The sequence below is a fragment of the Monodon monoceros genome, unplaced genomic scaffold, assembly GCF_005190385.1.
Source record: "Monodon monoceros isolate NGI ecotype Baffin Bay Population unplaced genomic scaffold, NGI_Narwhal_1 Super_Scaffold_6, whole genome shotgun sequence".
Taxonomy (NCBI): Eukaryota; Metazoa; Chordata; class Mammalia; order Artiodactyla; family Monodontidae; genus Monodon; species Monodon monoceros.
Genome location: NW_021703783.1, coordinates 95,169,144 through 95,188,615, shown reverse-complemented (window position 1 = coordinate 95,188,615; position 19,472 = coordinate 95,169,144). Strand labels below are relative to the sequence as shown.

Below are 19,472 nucleotides of genomic sequence, written 5' to 3'. Positions count from 1 at the left end.
CTTACTTCATGGTTATAATAGCTGCTTTAAAATATGATAATTTCAACATCTGGGTCAAGCTTGCTGTCTTTTATCTTGAAAATTGTTGGGATTTTCCTGGTCCTCTGTATATTGAGTAATTTTGGACTGTATCATGGACATTTTTAATGTTATGTTGTGACACCCTGGTCCCGTTAACATCCTTGGTGATGCGTTGACGGATTGATCTTTTTTAGGCAGGCAATCAGCCCATTTAGTTTCACAGTGCAAGTCCTGGCCTGCCTTCTGTGGTTTCAACATCGGTTCAGCTTTCAAAGCCATCGCAGCTCTATCAGGTGAGCCCACGAGTGCAGCATGCAGGAGACAGTCTTAACTACACTGTAGTAAAGCTCTCAACGCTTTCACTCTGCTGCTCTGGGTTAGTTTCACACATGTGCACATCACAGGTGAACCTGGAACTTCCTTCATTCATTTGGGCGTCCCTTCTTCTAGCCCTCTCTATGATTTCTCCCCACACTCTCCAGCACTCAGGGACCCCTTTTGGTTGGACAATCTTAGGTTTTAGCCATTCTGTGCTACTGAGTGCTTCTCATGACTGGGTCCCCCTCCAGGCCAACATGGTGAGATAAAAACGAGAAAGAGAAAATAATGTGGATTTCTCCAATCCTCCTTGAACACAGGGACCCCTTTTACCATCTCCTCTGGTTAGAGAGAAGAATTTCAGTTGTGGGTACCTACTTGGCCAATACTATTGCTGGCACCACCATAGAAGGGCAGTTTTGTAACTGGGCTTGCCCCAGATCAGGAATGAGACAGTAAAAAGAGACAAGAAAGGGGGGATTCCCCCATGCTCTTTGTACTTCAGGGGCTCACCTTCCTAGTTCTTCGGTCAGAAAAACAGACTTTCTTTTGGAGATTTTTCTGTCCATATCCACCGCACAGTTCCAGAATTAGGACTGCCTTTAAGCAGCCCTTAAGTTGGAAATATGGGAGGAAAAAAGCCCATGAACCTCACCATTATGTAAGTCATTCTTCAAGTTTTGATTTCCCTCTCCATAAGCCTCCTATTATTTACTTTTTACTGTCTTCAGAGAGTTGCTTTTTGTATTCTGTCTAGAGTTTTTGGTTGTAACCAGTGGAAGAGACAGGATGAAGTAAGTATATGTGTCTACTCCATCTTAACTGGGTCATCACTCATGCCTCAAGGAGTCCCCGCTCTCTGGTCTTCTTGGCTGAAGTGCCCCAGACCCCGCCCTGGTCCATCATTCTCAGTCACATGCAGTAGCTGAAGTTATCTGATTCACTTAATTTTCCATGTGTTTGCTGTACCTTCCTGCCATCACAGGATGAGCTCCTTGAGGACATGGGTTCTGTTCACCATGCTCATCATTGTGTTTGTAGGACTTAGAGCTGCACATTGTATGTATTTGTGACTGACAGTCTGGCTGATAGGAAGGCTGGATCTGACTGATTGTCAAGATCTAAAGAGGCAGACAATAGGAGAGAAAATAAGTAACTTCTGGAAAAGGCCACAGAAAAACCTTCCAATCTCTCTAGAGGAGACAAGGATATAAAATGGTACAGAGGAGAAATGAATGGGAGATAGGTAGGAGCTCCTGGTTTGAGCACGAGTCACTAAGAAAAATAATCCAGCATCATAGCCTGGAAAAGGAATTGGGTAGGGAGGCTGCTTGGACATGTGTCTAGACAGTGAGATCAGCTTGATAGTGAGTTGACTTTGCAGAGATAGAACACGCCTCTCAGGATCTCCATCCTTCTGAGGGAAGTCCAGGTGCGTCCTCTGGGTTCAGACAGGATTTACGAGGCACCTAACGGTGAAGGCAGGGGAATAGGCCTCGTGAGGACCTACAGTCCTTTTAAACAATAGTTGTGAAAATGCAACATAATCCACCCAACCTTCCAAAACCTTAGTGGTAAAGTAACGATAGAAGATTAGACTGCTGGACCTTTGGATCCTTTTCCACCCTTGAAATTCCATGATTCTGTGCAGTCCTGTAGACAGTTGGAGACGGAATGGAGAGGCAGGTGAGGTTACCGTGCTAACAGCACAGAGTGTGGGCAAACGGCGTCCAGGTGGTAGCTGGGGACAGGAGCGGGGATGACCTCTCAGAAGAGTACATAAGCTTTGGGGTGGAAGGAGAGAGGAGTGGTCGAGGGGGCAGGCAGAGAGGGAGAGTCACTCACTGAGGGCACACATTTGCCAGGTGGTGGGTGTTCCAACCCATGGTGTCATTTAAAGAGCAGCATCATGACGGTGACTAGAGAGAGGGAGATTGTTAACAGCGTCACACGTTAAGCCAGCAGAGACCCCGGACTTGGTAATATAGAAGCAACTGGCAAATTTAAAGACTGTGTGTATTTGGGGGGGTCTCAGTCAGGGGAGGTGTGCCACCATAGTTCACCTGTGTTCCCCACAAGCTGGCATCTGCCAGGAGAGAAAATGAAAGTGGGCATGACCTCATTTGGTCCATTTCAGCAGCGACATGGGAAGAGGGAGAAGACCCCGCCCAGCTGCAGCGGGTCCTCAGCACCTGCCCACTGAGGAAATGCAAGAATTTTTGTTTGCCAAACCACAGGAGTCAAAGTTTATGTAATTCACCAAAGAAGCGCTGGTCTGAATAAGACCCTTTCCGTGTGACACATGGGTCAACAGCACAGTGTGGGCTTCTGGGGTAATGAGGGCCATGGTGTTGTTGGTGACCAGTACGGAGCACTGTCAGTCATCAGGGGACCTGAGGGGTGGTCCAGGATAGCTGAGACCAGCAGCAGAGTTTCTTAGAAAGGATTCAAAGGAGAAGCCACATGAAGAGCAATGATTACTGCTTAATTTGTTGGTTGCAGTACTGTGTCCTGCTGTCTGCTTTTAAAATGTAGGACAGTAGTGGGATGTTCCAGGAGGGCCTTCTCTGGGACGCTGCAGGCTTCACTTTCCCCAGGACCTCACACAGTGCCTGGCACTCAGCGGTGCTCAGCAGAACTGCTCCGGTTGAATTGAAATAGACACGTGAAGTGAAAAGAAGATCCTGCGTGTGTAAAAACCATGGGTGGCCCTCACCTCTGTGAAATGTAATATTTAATGGATCCTTTCCTCTGAGGAGTGAAGGTAGAGGGGCTACCAAAACTGTAGCTTCAGACGGAATGACAACGGTGAGAAAGGCTTTCCTCTGGCATGGGAGGACCCTGAGCTTCAGTGCCAGGATTCCCGGTACTGGCTGTGCAATTTTTGGAACGCGATTTCACCTCTCTAAACCACAGCATCCCCTTTTGCAAACTGGGGTGGCAATGCCAGCACTGCTGTGAAAACCCAGATTCGGTAGCTCCAGCCTGACTGGTCACAGAGCTTGTGGAGGCCACGATTACCCTAAAACCACAGTGCTCCCCACCTGGCATCACATACAAAGGGTCAGCTACAAAGCCGCGTCTTTGGGGATCACATAAAGCTTTGACTGTTGCATTTTCTCAACTGGCGGCCTCCTGGTTGACTTTAGATTTTTTTTCCTTACGAGCAGCTCACCTGCTGGAGCATGAATAACGCCACTTCTTTAAAAGGGCGACGTGGGGCTTGTGTGCTGTCCCCACCCTGGTTTTCCAGGTTCCCTGGAGGGGAAGTTCACGTGAGGGTCCCTGTGGGGCCTCGCTCAGGTGTCCCCCTTACTCACCCTCAGGCAAGATGCACTGATCACCCACGTGCCTGTGCGCAAGCGTGGTTCCAAGCAAGGCAACCGAGGAGAAAGAAGTGGCAAAGGGTTTTACAGGGTTTCACGTGCCCCTAATTTGTTTTAGTGATTGGAAGAATCCAGGGCACCCCAAACTCCTTCAGCCACAGTCTTCGCTGCGCCCCGTGGAGGCCTAGCCACAGTCTTTTTTTAAAGTGTCCTTGGCGCCCATCGTTCTGTGACTAAACAGAGTTTTGATCATTTTACATCCCACAGACCTAACCTTTGAACATGAGCTGAGACTCAGTCTGTAGGTCACGTTCCCACAGTGTTCCTGGACTGTTAGCTTTGGTCTGCGTGATCACGCCAACGTGTACGTCCAGAAATAAAAGTTTTTAGTTGTCTTCATCTGAAGACAATGTTATAGTGTGTTTTTTATCCCTCTGGGAATAAATGAGCCCTTTTTGTTTTGTGAACTGCAGGAAAAGTTGAACAGCATTTATCTGGAAATAAGCAAGTACTCCTAAAATTTAAGATTTCCCTAACATGCAGCTGGGGAAATAAGACTGTATTTTAAGAATTAAGTTAGACCAGATGTGAAATAGCAGACTTTAACGCTATCTTTGAAACAAACCGGGGTAGGAGAATCCCTTGAGAGATTAATGAGTCCATTAAATTTAAACAGATTCTTTTTTTTTTTCTTTTAAGACCAAAACAGAAGGTTGCAGATTCAGAACTAGCTTGTGAACAGGCTCATCAGTATCTTGTTACCAAAGCAAAAACCAGATGGTCAGACTTGTCTAAGGTAAGAAAATGATTATTTCCTTAAAAGGAAAGGGAATTGATTTCAATGTTCCAGGATCATTGTGACGAAGGAGCTATTTTCCATCCAGTCGCTAAGATGGCAAAGCAACTTTGTATAGCAATTTAGGGACTCCTTTTCTTCTTAAAATACTTTTTCAAAATAAATTCTCACATTCGAGGTCAATTGATCTTTAGAAAAATAAGTAATTTTAAGAGTTACATGGACTGAAATTGCTGGCTTTATCTCAGGTTTGATATGAGTTAAAAATTTAAATGAAAAATGTAAGATGCTATCATTCTTGTTTTTACACAGTTATAAACATGCTTTTTAAAGAGGTATTTCTTCCTGTCTTGCTAAAATTATAGAAAGCATAGTTTGAAGGTGAATACCCTCCATGTGCAATTGTGTATACTGTGATTATGGTGTCAAGATGGGAAACATACTCTTAGCAATGGCAGCTGTACCTGCAGGACAGTAGATCTGAAATGCAAGCGTGGGTCATCCTGAGGTCTAGGATATGGGGTCACCACTTCTCAATGCAACAAGGACACAAAAACTTCATTTAAAAAAGTATTCGTATCCTGCATTATGGAAGTATTTTCACACTATTCTGAAGAATGTCTCCACTTTGTTTCACGTGGTCATTTTCTATCTATGTTTGCTCTGTCTTGGCCTGTGCCCGATGAGAAGTCCCGCTTTTAAGTCCTGTTAAGCACCCGGGCTGCCTCACAGCCTTGACTGTGCCAGCCCAGGCCGGCAAATCACACAGATCGAGGCCGGGCCAGCCTTCCAGAGCAGTCCTTTGGGTCACACAGATCGAGGCTGGGCCGGCCTTCCAGAGCAGTCCTTTGGGTCGCACAGATCGAGGCCGGGCCAGCCTTCCAGAGCAGTCCTTTGGGTCATACTGATCGAGGCCGGGCCAGCCTTCCAGAGCAGTCCTTTGGGTCGTGGAGTGCAGGGCAAGCTCTGGATTGTAAGCAGCGGCCACACAGGCCACAGCAGCGCCAGCCGGGGAGAGGGCAGAGCTGGCCACCTGACCACCTTCCTGTGTGCCCGCCCCATCCCTGCTTCTCTCTGGCCTTCAAACCCCCTCAAACCTATTTAAGAAAAAGCCCCTTCTCCCCAGCGTGCCTCCCCTCTCAGCTGCCCTGCCCTCCTTCCCCTCATGGGAGCAGCCCCGCCCTGTGGTCTGACTCCAGGGACTCCCGAGGGCCACGGCCAGGGCCCTTTGCAGCTTCATCCGACCCCGCTTTGACTTAGCACAGACTCACTGAGCAGGGGTTTGTGCGCCGGGTTCAGTGGTAACCAAGGCCTTTCTGCTCCTGCCTGGCGGAGCTCACGAACCAGGGGAGGTGACAGATTATTAACAGAGCAGATGGGCGCTGGAAGGAGCAGGCCACTGGGAGTGGCCAGAGGCTGTGGAGGCCTTTGTTTCTGCCTTGTTCAGTCCATCCTTCCTGAAACGCCTCCACCCTCGGCGCCATGACACCCTGCAGGGCCCCCTCCCCTCCTGTCCCGGCCTCCTGGCTGGGTGACGTCCTCCCCGTCAGTGTGGACTCTCACTCCACCTCGATTCCATGGCCTCTTGTAGCCACCTTCATCCTTGATGTCGTGCGGGACCCCAAACTATGTGTGGAGGAGGCCTGGGGACCCCAGGGTGCTGTGCTGCTAAACCAGGAGCCTTGCGTCTCTCGGGCAGAGACCTCCTCCAGCTCTTCTAGGACTGAGCCTGGCGGGGAGAGGACGCGCTTTGTCCAGAATCAAGCATCGTGTCACCTCACTGGCCCCCACAGGACTAAACGATCTTGCACATGTGGACATCTCTGCCACTCTCTCAGTTTATTTTAACTAAAGCACTGAAGGAATTAGTTCTGAATTCTAAATTGGCAGAAAGTATAATACCTAAATAAGATCAGCAGTACTCCCACCGGACCAACTGGAGATGAGACGGCTGTTCTCACCCGGTGCACCCATCCCAGCTCTTCACTTCTGGGTCCCAGCATTTAGAGATGGTGAAGGTGACCAAAGGTGTGGAGTCTCCCTTTTGCCGCATTTCTGTTGGGAATTTGCCAGACAGGACCTGCTAATATCCAAAAGGATGTATTCTCCAGTAAAACCGTGTTTGAACTTGAACAAGGATTCAGCGTTTAGTCATCTAGTGACCTTCACATAGAGTCACGGGGCTCTCCGCTCCGCCATGCGCTGCTGGGGGCACCTCCAGCTGCATTCTCAGAAGTACATAGGAGTCGTCCCATTTGGGGGCAGCTTAATATGCCCATTGCTATTTAGGTGTTTTTGGAAAATAAGTTCATTGGTTTCTTCAGCAAACCTTTTTTTTTTTTTTTTTTTTTTTGTGGTACGCAGGCCTCTCACTGCCGTGGCCTCTCCTGTTGCGGAGCACAGGCTCCGGACGCGCAGGCTCAGCGGCCATGGCTCACGGGCCCAGCCGCTCCGCGGCATGTGGGATCTTCCCGGACCAGGACACGAACCCGTGTCTCCTGCATTGGCAGGCGGACTCTCAACCACTGCGCCACCAGGGAAGCCCCAGGCCTAACTTTTTTAAGCTTAATTGTTTTTTAATTTGTGACGCTACAGTGGAATATAAAAATAATATATGTATGTAACTATGTAATATGTATGTACATATGCACATTTAACATACATGTTTTATAATATATATGTATTATATGTATAATGTATTTGTGTAGTTTAAATAAGTGTGTATAATGTGTAGTCACCGTGTATCCCAGATTGTACGCCACCATGTAACCACCATCCAGATGAAGGAATAGAATGTTAACAGTATCTTAGACCAGGGAGCTATACTTTTTCTGTGAAGGGCAAGACAGTAAATATTTTCGACATTGTGGGTCACAGGGCTCTGTTGGGACTCTCAGACGTCTTACTTTCTTCCCCTCCAGTGGATGTGTAGCAGTAGCTCGTTGCTGTTTTAATTAGCATTTGTTGTTTACTAATGAAATTGGGCATTTTTTCATTTGTTTATTCATTAGTCAGTTTTCTTTATCTGCGAAGTGCCTGCTTGAGACTTTTTTACAGTTTTCACACTGGCTTGTCTGTCTTTCTTTCCTTGGTCAGTGGGAACGCTTACTTTGGTTTGGCCAGTAGATTTTTGTAAGTGGTACGTGATGCAGATATCTTCTCTCAGTTTGTGTTCAGTCTTCACCCTTTAAAAAAGTTTTTAATTTAATTTTTCTGCCAGTTTATTGAGATATAATTGACAAACAGCACCATACAAGTTTAAGGTGTATGGCGTAATGATTTGACTTACGTATATTGTGAAATGACTATCACAATAAGTTTAGTGAACATCTATCATCTCATATAAATATGAAATTAAAGAAATAGAAAAAAATGTTGTGTGTGATGAGAATTCTTAGGTTTTAGTCTCTTAACTTTCGTATATAACATACAGATGTGTTATATATTATATATATGTTATACATACAGCTGTGTTCATTATAGTCAGCTGTATTCATGATATTTATCATGTTGTACATTACATCCCTAGTACTTATTTATCTTAGAACCGGAAGTTTGTAGTACCTGTTGACCACCTTCATCCAATAGCCCCTCCCCGCACCCCTTGCTTTTAGTAATCACAAATCTGATCTCTTTTTCTATGAATTGTTTGTATGCTTGTTTCTTTGTTTTTAGAGTATAATTGACCTAAAACACTATGTTAGTTCCTGTTACACAACATAGTGATTTTTCTTCTGTTCATTTCAAAATGATCACCAGGATAAGTCTAGTTATGATGTGTCACCACAAAGATATTACTTAGTTATTGACTGTATTCCCCACACTGTAGCTTTTATACCTGTGACTCATTTGTTTTGCAACTGGAAGTTTGTACCGCTTAATCGCCCTCACCTATTTCTTTCCTCCTCCCAGCCCCCTCTTCTCTGGTAACCACCTGTTTGTTCTTTGCATCTATAACTCTGTTTCTGTTTTGTTCTGTTCATTTGTTGTATTTTTTAGATGCCACATTGAAGTGAAGCCATACAGTATCTGTCTTTCCCTGTCTGACTTCTTTCATTTGGCATAATGCTTCTAGGTCCATCCATGTTGTCACAAATGGCAAGATTTCGTTCTTTTTTTATGGTTGAGTAATACTGCATTGTATATATGTGTGTATACCACATCTTTATCCATTCATCTCTCAATGTATACTTAAGTTGCTTCCATATCTTGGCTATTGTACATTATGCTGCAACTCCAGTTTTTAATGAAGTTGTTTGGTTTTGTTGGTGTTGAGTTCTATGAGTTCTTTGTATATTTTGGATTAACTCCTTATAAGAATATATCATTTGCAAATATCATCTCCAATTCAATAAGTGGCCTTTTTGTTTTCTTGATAGTTTCCTTTGCTGTGTGCAAAGGCTTTTGAGTTTGATGTGGTCCCATTTGTTTATTTTTCCTTTTGTTTCCCTTGCCTGAGGAGACGTATCCAAAAAACACTACTACGATGGATGTCAGAGCACTGCCTATGTTTTCTTCTGGAAGTTTTATGGTTTCAGGTCTTACAACTGATTAAATAGACTGTAATCTATTTTGAATTTATTCTGTGCATGGTGTGAGAGAGTACTCCAGTTTGAGTCTTTTGCATGTAGCTGTCCAGTTTTCCCAACACCACTTATTGATAAGGCTGTCTTTTCCCCATGGTATATTCTTGCTTCCTTTGTCATAGATTAATTGCCCATATAAGTGTGGGTTCATGTCTGAGCTCTCTATTCTGTTCCGTTGATCTATGTGTCTGTTTTTGTGCCAGTAGGATACTGTTTTTATGATAGTAGCTTTGTAGTTTAGTTTGAAATCAGTTAGTGTGATACCTCCAGTTTTGTTCTTCGTTCTCAATACAGTTTTGGTTATTTGGGGTCTTTTGTGTTTCCATACAAATTTTTGAATTATTTGTTCTAGTTCTGTGAAAAATGCCAGCAGTATTTTGATAGGGATTGCATTGAATCTGTAGATTGCCTTGGGTAGTGTGGTCATTTTAACAATATTAATTCTTCCAACTTATGAACATGGTATATCTTTCCATCTGTTTGTGTCATCTTCAATTTCTTTCATCAGTATCTTATAGCTTTCAGAATATGGGTCTTTTACCTCCTTAGTTAGATTTATTCCTAGATATATTATTCTTTTTGATATGATTTTCTTAATTTCTCTTTCTGATAGTTTATTATTAGTGTATAGAAAGGCAACAGATTTCTATATATTAGTTTTGTATCCTGCAACTTTACCAAATTCATCAATGAGCTCTAGTAGTTTTTTGGTGGCATCTTTAGGATTTTTTACATATAGTATCATGTCATCTTTAAACAGTAACAGTTTTACTTTTTCCTTTCCAATTTGGATTCCTTTTCATTCTCTTTCTTGTCTGATTGCTGTGGCTAGGCCTTCCAGTACTATGTTGAATAAAAATGGTGAGAGTGGATATGCTTGTCTTGTTCCTGATCTTAGAGGAAATGCTTTCAGCTTTTCACAATTGAGTGTGATGTTAGCTGTGGACTTATCATATATGGCCTTTATTATGTTGAGGTATGTTCCCTCTATACCCACTTTGTTGAGAGTTTTTATCATAAATGGGTGTCGAATTTTGTCCAAAGCTTTTTCTGCATCAATTGAAATGGTCATATGATTTTTGTTTTTCAGTTTGTTAATGTGGTGTATCACATGCACTGATTTGCAGATACTGAACCATCCTTGCATCCTTGGGAGAAATCCCACTTGATCATGGTGTATGATCTTTTTTAAGGTATTGTTGAATTTGGCTTGCTAATATTTTGTTGAGGATTTTTGCATATATGTTCATCAGTGATAGTGACCTATAATTTTGTTTTTTGTGATATCTTTGTCTGGTTTTGGCATCAGGGTAGTGCTGACCTCATAGAATGCGTTCATAAGCATTCCTTCTTCTGCAATTTCTTGGAAATTTTGAGAAAGATTGACAACTCTTCTCTAAATCTTTGGTAAAATTCACCTGTGAAGCTGTCTGCCCCTGGACTTTTGTTTTTTGGGAGTTCTTTTATTACTGAATCAACTTCATTACTAGCAATTGGTCTATTTCTTCCCAGTTCAGTCTTGGGAGATTGTACATTTCTAGGAATTTGTCCACTTCTCCTAGGTTGTCCATATTATTGGCATATAATTGTTCATAGTAATCTCTTAGATCCTTTGTGTTTCTGTAGTGACAGTTGTAACTTCTCCTTTTTCATATCTGACTTTATTGGTTTGGGCCCTCTCTTTCTCTTGATGAGTCTGGCTAAAGGTTTATCAATTGTGTTTATCTTCTCAAAGAACCAGCTCTTAGTTCCATTAATCTTTTCTATTGTATTTTTAAGTCTGTATTTTATTTATTTCTGCTCTGGTCTTTATGATTTCTTTCCTTCTACTAACTTTGGGTTTTGCTCTTCTTTTTCTAGTTCCTTTAGGTGTAAGCTTGTGTTATTTATTTGAGATTTTTCTTTTTTCCCGAGATAGGCTTGTTTTGCTATAAACTTCCCTCTTGGAACTGCTTTTGCTGTGTCCCATAGGTTTTGGGTCCTTGTATTTCCATTTTCTTTTGTCTTCAGGTATTTTTTTTATTTCTTCTTTGATTGCTTCAGTGATCCATCGGTTGTTTAGTAGCATAGTGTTTAGTCTCTACATGTTTGTGATTTTTGCAATTTGTTTCTTACAGTTGATGTTTAGTCTCACAGTGCTGTGGTCAAAAATAAAGCTTGATATTATTTTAGTTTTCTTAAATTTACTGAGACTTGTTTTGTGTCCTATCATGTGATCTGGAGAACATTCCATGTCCACTTGAAAAGAGTGTGTATTCTGCTGCTTTTTGATTCTATATATATATATCAATTAGGTCTATCTGATCTAACGTGTCGTTTAAAGCCAATGTTTCCTTATTCATTTTCTGTCTGGACGATCTGTCCATTGATGTCAGTGAGATATTAAAGTCCCCTACTATTATTGTGTTACTGTCTATTTATCCCTTTTTGTCTGTTAATATTTGCTTTATGTATTTAGGTGCTTCTGTATTGGGTGCATATATGTTTAGAATTGTTATACCTTTTCTTTAGATTGATCTCTTGATCATTATGTAATGTCCTTCTTTGTCTCTTGTTACGGTCTTTAAAGTCTATTTTATCTGATATAAGTATTGCTACCCTTGGTTTCTTTTCATTTTCATTTGCATGGAATATCTTTTTCCATCCCCTCACTTTCAGTGGGTGTGTGTCTTTAGAGGTGAAGTGAGTCTCTTGTAGACAGCATATATATAGGTCTTGTTTATGTATCCATTCAGCCACTCTGTGTTTTTTGATGGAGCATTTAGTCTATTCACATTTAATATAAATACTGATAGGTATGTACTTATTGCCATTTTGTTAATTGTTTTGGGATCGTTTTTATAGTTCTTTTTTGTTCCTTTCTTCTTCTTTTGCTCTCTGCCATTGTGGTTTGATGACTATCTCTAGTGTTACGTTTGGATTCCTTTTTTTTTTTTTTTCTGTGTGTCTATTATAGATCTTTTGTCTGTTGTTATTGTTAAGGTTATATAGCAATCTGTATATACATGTGATTATTTTAAGTTGCTGGGCTATTAAGTTCAAATGTATTTTAACAATCCTGGCATTTCTACCACACACACACACTTGCTGTTTTTGACATCTTATTTTACATCATTTTGTTTTGTGTATCCCTTAACTACTTTTTGTGGATATAGATGATTTTACTACTTTTGTCTTTTAACCTTCCTACTAGCTTTACATGTGGTTGATTTACTGCCTTTACTGTATATTTGCCTTTACCAATGAGCTTTTTTCTTTCATAATTTTCATGTCTCTAGCTGTGGCCTTTTTCTTTTTCACTTAGGGAATTCCCTTTAACATTTCTTGTAAAGCTCATTTGGTGGTGCTGAACTCTTAACGTTTGCTTGTCTGTAAAAATTTTTTTTATCTCTCCGTCAAGTCTGAATGAAAGCCTTGCTGGATAGAGTATTCTTGGTTGTAGATTTTCCCTTTTCATCACTTTAAACATTGTGCCACTCCCTTCTATCTAGCCTGCAGAGTTTCTGCTGAAAAATTAGCTGATGGCCTTATGGGAATTCCTTGTATGTAGTTTGTTGCTTTTTCCTTGCTGCTTTTAATATTCTTTCTTTATCTTTAATTGTTGCCATTTTAATTACAATGTGTTTTGCTTTGATCCTCTTTGCGTTGATCCTGTTTGGTACTCTCTGTGATTCCTGTTCCTGGATGTCTGTTTCCTTTCCCAGGTTTGGGAAGTTTTCAGCTATTATGTCTTCAAATATGTCCTCTGCCCCTTTCTCTGTCTCTTCTCCTTATGGGATTCCTATAATGCGAATGTTATTACATTGATGTTGTCCCAGAGGTCTCTTAAACTGTCCTCATTTCTTTTTATTCTTTTTTTCTGTTCTGTTTCAGTGATTTCCACTACTCTGTCTTCCAGCTCACTGATCTGTTCCTCTGCATCATCTAATATGTTGATTCCTTTTAGTGTGTTTTTTATTTATGTTATTTTTTTATTCCTTTTAATGTGTGTTAATTATTGTATTCTTCAGCTCTGTTTTGTTCTTCTTTATATCTTCTAACCCTGTTAAACTTCTCATTGTGTTTATCCATTCTTCTGCTGATTTCTTTGAGCTTCTTTATGATCATCATTTCAAACTCTATTGGGTAGGTTGCCTATCTCCACCTTACTTAGTTCTTCTGGGGTTTTATCTTGTTCCTTCATTTGGGATATATTCCTCTGTTGCCTTACTTTGCCTAATTTGCTGCTTTTATTTCTATGTATTTGGTAGGTTGGTTATGTTTCCTGACCTTGCAGAAGTAGCCTTTTGTCAGAGACATCCTCCACATCCCAGCAGCACACTTCCCTCTGGTCACCAGAGCTGTATGCTCTAGGGGTGCCCCCTATGTGGGCAGTGTGGCTTCTCCTGTTGGGTCAGGCTGACTGCTGTGGGTGGTCTGGTAGGCATGGCTGGCCCACAGTCCAGTTGGTTGCCAGGCTCTGCCTTGTGCAGAGGCCACTGGCTGCTGGTGGGCGGGGCCAGGTCATGAGGCTTCTGACTACAGGGCCCCAGGGGGTCCCAGGGCTAGTGCTGGCCCCCTGGTAGGCAAAGCCAGGTTCTGGGGTGGGTGGTTGCAGTGCTGGGTGTCCTGGATCTAGTGTCAGCCTTCTGGTAGGAAGGGCTAATTCCTGACACAGCTGGCTGCAGGGTCTGGCGTGTCCTAAAGCTGCTGTTGGCCCACTGGTGGTTGGGGCTGGATCCTGGGGCACCTCTCTGTGGGGTCCAAGGTGTCTTGCAGCTGGTTTCAGCCTGCCTGTTGGGTGGGCCTAGATCCCAGGGTGGCTGTCTGAAGAGCTGTGGTGGTCCTGGGGCTGGTGGGTGGGTCAGGAACCAGGGGGTCCTGGGGCTTTTGCTCGCCCACTGGTGGGTAAGGCTGGTCCTGGGGCTAGTGCTGGTCCACTGGTGGGTGGAGCCACGTCTCAGGATCTCTGGCTTCAAGGCCCTGGGGGTCCTGGAGTTGATGTTTCAGACTGCTTGTGGTCAGGGCCAGGGCCCTGGGGGTCCTGGGGCTGATGCCTAGCCACTCATGGTGAGGCTGGTCCCAGAGCTCGTGCCAGTGCACTGGTATGTGGGGATGAGTCCTGGACCCTGTGGTGGGCTCAGGGTGTCTTAAGGCAGCAGGCCTGCTGGGGAGAGGGACTGTGTCTCTGCCCAGCTGCTTGCTTGTCCTGAGGCATCCCAGTACTGGTGCTGACAGGCTGGTGGGCAGGCCAGGTTCCAGCATTAATAAGATAGAGGGAGTATTCCAGAACGGCGTTTGCCAACCCCAGTGTCCACGTGGTAGAACGAGCTCCCCCAGAATGGTTGCCACCAGTGTCTATGATCCCAGGGCAAGCCCCAGGTGCCTTCTGTTTCTCTAAGAGGCTTTCCAAGATCAGCAGGTGGGTCTGACACAGGCTCCTTTCAAATTACTGTTTCTACCCTGGGGCCCAGAGCATGTGAGATTTTGTGTGCACCCTTTAGGAGTGGAGTTCCTATTTCTCACAGCCCTCTGATACTCCCGAGAGTAAGCCCTGCTGGCCTTCAAAGCCAAATGTTCTGGGGGCTCATCTTCCCAGCGCAGGAACCCCAGGCTGGGGAGCCCAATGTGGGGCAAAGACCCCTTGCTTCTTGGGGAGAACCTCTGCAATTGTAATTATCCTCCCATTTGTGGGTTGCCAGGGGTATGGGTCTTGACTATACCATGACTCTGTGGCCACACTGTGGTTCCTTCCTTATATCGGTAGTTGTAGAAGCTCTTTTCTTCTAGTCTTCTGGTTTTGCTCATCAATAGCTTCTCTGTTAATAGCTGTAATTTTGGTGTGTCCATGGGAGGAGGTGAGCTCAGGGTCTTCCTACTCCGCCATCATGGCCACACCCTCTCCTGTTTTCACCCTCTTTATATGATATCTTTTGATAAATATAAGTTCTTCGTTTAATGTAGTCACATTTTTAACTACTCCCTAAAGTTCTTGTTGAAGAAACCCTGCCCTGAAGTCATGAAGATATTCTCCTACGATCTCCCTAGCAGCTTCACAGCCTCACCTTTCACATTCAGGTCTTGACATCAGCACTGGAAGTGTCACGTGTCATGCTGTGGGGATCCAACTCCATCTTCCGTATGGAGATCCAGTTGTCCTGGCACCATTCATTGCAAAGTCCATCTTTTCCCCCACTGATCTGCAGCATCACCACTGTCCTGCATCAATGCCCATGGGTGTTTCTGGGCTCCTCCTTCTGGTTCATTGGTCAGTTTGTCTATCTTGGCACCAATACCACATCTTTAGAGTCCCCATAACTTAGTAAGACATCTTAATTAGCTGGTTGGCAAGTCCTGCCTCCTTGTTCTCTGAGAGTTTTTGAATCAGTTTGTCAAGTTCCACAAAGAAAAAAAAAAACTATTGGGATGTTTGACAAGAAATGACATCTCTACTACATGGAGCCTTCCGATTAATGAACACATTGTATTTCCATTTATTTTGATCTTTTTAAATATCTTTCAAAAAAGTTTTAGACATTCCTGTATAGAAGTCTTACAATCATTTATAAGATTTATTCCTCAAACTTTCTATTTTTGATGCTACTGTAAATGTTATTTTTTTAATTCATTTTCCATGTCTGAGATATAAAAATGTGGATAATTTTATGTATTGATAGAGAATCCAGATTTCTTGCCAAAGCCTCTTAGTGTAATAATTTATTTATGGATTCCTTGTATTCTTATATATACAGTCATGTCATTTGTGAATAAATGACAATTGTATTTCTCCCTGCCCTGTTTTTACACCTTTTAACAATTTTAACTTGCCTAACTACACTGGCGGGCACCTCCAGTACAATGATGAATAGAGGGCGATAGAGATATTCTTGCCTGGTTCCTGATCTTACAGGGAATGTTTCGTGGTTTCACCGTTAGGTATGATGCTCGCAGAGGACTTGGGAGATGGACCCACTGTGTCTCCCTCACAGTGTATTAGAAGGAGGAGCGAATGAGCTATTGTTCGGAAACAATTTAAGACAGAGTGGAATGCCCTGTGCTACCTGCTCTTCTAGTCTGTGGTGACAAATCCCCAGATGCCTTTTGCACCCCTCAGGGATATTAAAATGGTACCATACCATCTTGTCACAACAACCAGAGTCTCATGTCCCTCATTTCCCCTCTGACAGACAGCCGGGCAGCCAACTTCGCTGCGTCGTGGAGATGATGACCTCAGCAGTGTGGGCTGCGCCTCACTCCCCAGGCTCTGCTTGACTCTTATCTCTAACAGTGCTTGATCCCAAGTTGTTGGTCAGAGAAGAATCCAAGCCACACACCTGAGACCCCTCATTACCCAGAAATAAGCCCCTCCTAGGTGTTAACACTTGTTCGTGTTTTGCTCGATCACCTTCTTTAGAGGAATGGGGAGGGTATCTAGGACATAGATTAAAAGGTTTTTAAGCAGGAGGAATGGGAGAAAAATGTCTTAGCTTGTTCCAGATACTGACTATTGAAAAGCCTGTATACTGTCTGAGCAATTATGCATGTTACTAAATGCCTCCTTGGAATATTGTAGAATTTTATCGAAACCGACAATGAGGGCAACAGCATTCTTCGACGACGGGATGTAAAGAACGCGCTGTGCGGCTTTGATATTCCCCTCACACCCAGAGAATGTGAGAAGCTTTGGATGAGGTGAGTGGTATCTGAAGGCTGGCTTTTCATTCCGGATGGCCAAATTCAGCACCAGGCTTTCGTCACTCCTCAGGGGTCAGGTGGGACCAGGAATGGTTTTCCTACGGTTGTATCTGTCCTGTTCCCCCGTAGAAAGAAGCCTTGGCCAACAGGCTGGCCTTCAGGAACATGGGGAGCCAGGTAAACACTTGTCACCAGTATTAAATACTAGACTTGAGAGTTTTGCATTTCCAAGGAACCGGGAGTTCAACCACATCCTTTTACTGTTTCAGAGAACTAAGTCCCTCCCCAAAGACTTAACTCTAATACAAGTAGCTCAGCAGACAGATCTGCAATGGGTAAAGGGAAAAGTGGTCTCTCCCCATCACCTAAAGATAGAAATCAATGTTGCACAACTGTTTTATAGATCAGTAATTTGCTGGAAGAAAATCACCAAAGGTTTGGTAACTTGGAGTGGTTTCCCAAGAGTGTCTTAAACTGAAACTTGTACCTAATGTCGACTACATTTTACAAAATGTGCTTTAGATTTAGCTGTTTTTGAACCAGGCCCCCAGTTACAACATTCCCTGTGTAGATGTTTAAGTTTCAAGGTGCACTAACAATGCGGTCCATTTCCAAGTTCCAGATCTGTCTTTGAATTACTTTCTTCTTCATTATATGTTAGCTGCCACTTGCATCCCTGCAGGATCGTACCCCAATATTGCATGTCCTCTCAGAGGCAAGCCCACGGAGCAGTCCATGTAGTATTTCAGCTTTTCATCTGTTCAAAGGGGAAAGCTGCAATGTTGGCCGAGTTTAGAATTAGGCTGTTTTGTGTCTAATTTAGAAAAGCAACTTGAAGTTCTTACAAAATCCTTGGTTTCTTTTTTGTTTTGTTTTTTTTTTTGTTTTAGGTCAGTTCCAACTCAGGGACAATTTGGTCTCCCTACCCGTTTTCTCTTTTGAAGGACTAGATGAGTGGGTCCATCTGAGTAATCAGAAGATGGGGTGCAGTGGCCAAATGCGTGGGGCTCTCACCACGTAGACCTGTGGATGATGTGGAGGTGACTGTGTGGTCCTGACGCTCGGGGAGCTGTCAGGGGGCAGGAAGCATTCACCCCAATACCAGGGTGCAGAGTCACCTGTTATAAATGCCAGAGGAGGGACATGTCAAGCAGAAAGGGAGACAAAAGTATGGGTGCTGGGGGCCATGGAAGAGCAGGAAGCTGTCATGGTGGAAGAGAAGCTGAAATTGTTCCAAAGGTCCAGATGGGGAAGGAGGGCTGCCTGACCCACGGGCCAGGAGGACGGGTGAGGCATTCTCCAAGCAGTGCCTGGGCTCCAGGCTGAGGAAGGAAAGGTGAGGCTGATCACCTGGCCACAGTCCTCCCTTTCTGGCAGTATTAACGAGTCATTCAGAAACAACAAAATGTGATGTGGGTCAAGCCATGCTTTAGGAAGCCTAGTCAGGAAGCAGTTCAGAAAAGGGGTTGGTGGGGTGTGGGCTTCGGGAGACTGTGGTCTCCATCAGGGAGGGATGGGGCAGGCTGCAAGAATGAGGGGTGTAGGAGTCAGGTGTCCCCGTGAGGAAGGAGAGCATGCTTAGCCCTCTTCCCGATGGGGGACAGAGCAAGGTTCCATGTTCATGGGAGGGAGACACTCACTGTTGCTTTTGGCTAAAGTTTCTTTATACACATATTAACATGATTAAATACACAGATATCTACCCTGTGCTGAAAACTGTTTGAGATGAGAATTTCATCTACTTTTGTTTAGCCGGCTGTTTGCCGTAGATGGTGAGTGGTTGAGAGCTCTGCATCCAGACATGCCTCCACCCCTTATAGCTGTGTGCCCCCTGTCAAGTTACTTAACTTCTCTGTGCCTCACTCTGCCCTGCTGAGTTAGCTCAAGTGGTGTATGGATCAGGGTAGGCTGGCTGCGGTAACAGACAAGGCCAGCATCCCAGGGGCTTGCCCCATAATGATGTCAAAATGTAGTGTGGGTGTTGGGGAGCTCTGTTCACAGTCATTCAGGGACCAGGAGTCCCACCACCCCTGGATCTTATGTGTCTGCCAGCAGAGAAGGGAACAGAGTACAGAGGACCCTCTGGTCAGCTTTGTAAGGACCAGGCCTGGAAACATGGCCATCACTTTGCCCAAATTCTTTTGGCTAGAATCCCTTGATGGCTGCACCCCTGCAAGGGAGGCTGGGGGTAGCAGAGGTCTGCAGGGGGATTGCGCTGTTAATCAGAGGCCGGGAGGCTGCTGCGCCCTGGGCTGGAAGAGCAAGCGGGGGAGGTTACACAGAGATGAGGGAGCTGCTCCCCACCAGCGACTGCAGGGCAAAGGGGAGGCCGTATTATTTGGAGACCAGGAAATTGCCTCCACTCCTGATGCTGTCTCGGAATTTGCGGGAACCTCGACTGCTGTGCTGAGCCGGAGCTACGGAGCCATGACAGCAGGTCCCCTGGGAACAGCCTGGCCCTGCCCTCTTCCCACCTCCAAGGGCACAGCTCCCTGGGCGCAGCCAGGGGGCAGCTGGGAAGTTGTGCAAAGGGCAAGCGCGGGGTCGAGAGCCACCAGATGAATGTCCAGCCAACGGGCAAAGGGTGTGTCACATTCCAGGGCTGCGGGGTCACCTGGGTGGCCAGGCAGGAGGGGAGGCTGCACATCAGCTGAACCACATCGTGAAGGGCAGGGTGAGGTGGGGACCCCATCCTGAAGGCCAAGTGTTTGGTGGGGCCACATCGTGAAGGGCCGGGCGAGGTGGGGACCC

At 44.5% G+C, this 19,472-nt stretch overlaps 1 protein-coding gene across 1 annotated transcript in view; it reads left to right on the top strand.

Moving 5' to 3' along the window:
* Nucleotides 1-19,472, top strand: part of EFCAB6 (EF-hand calcium binding domain 6) — a 200,123-nt gene that overhangs the window by 118,016 nt on the left and 62,635 nt on the right. The window contains 2 exon segments of the mRNA XM_029206632.1: nucleotides 4,365-4,461; nucleotides 16,600-16,718. Of these exon segments, the coding sequence (XP_029062465.1) occupies nucleotides 4,365-4,461; nucleotides 16,600-16,718 (216 nt within the window).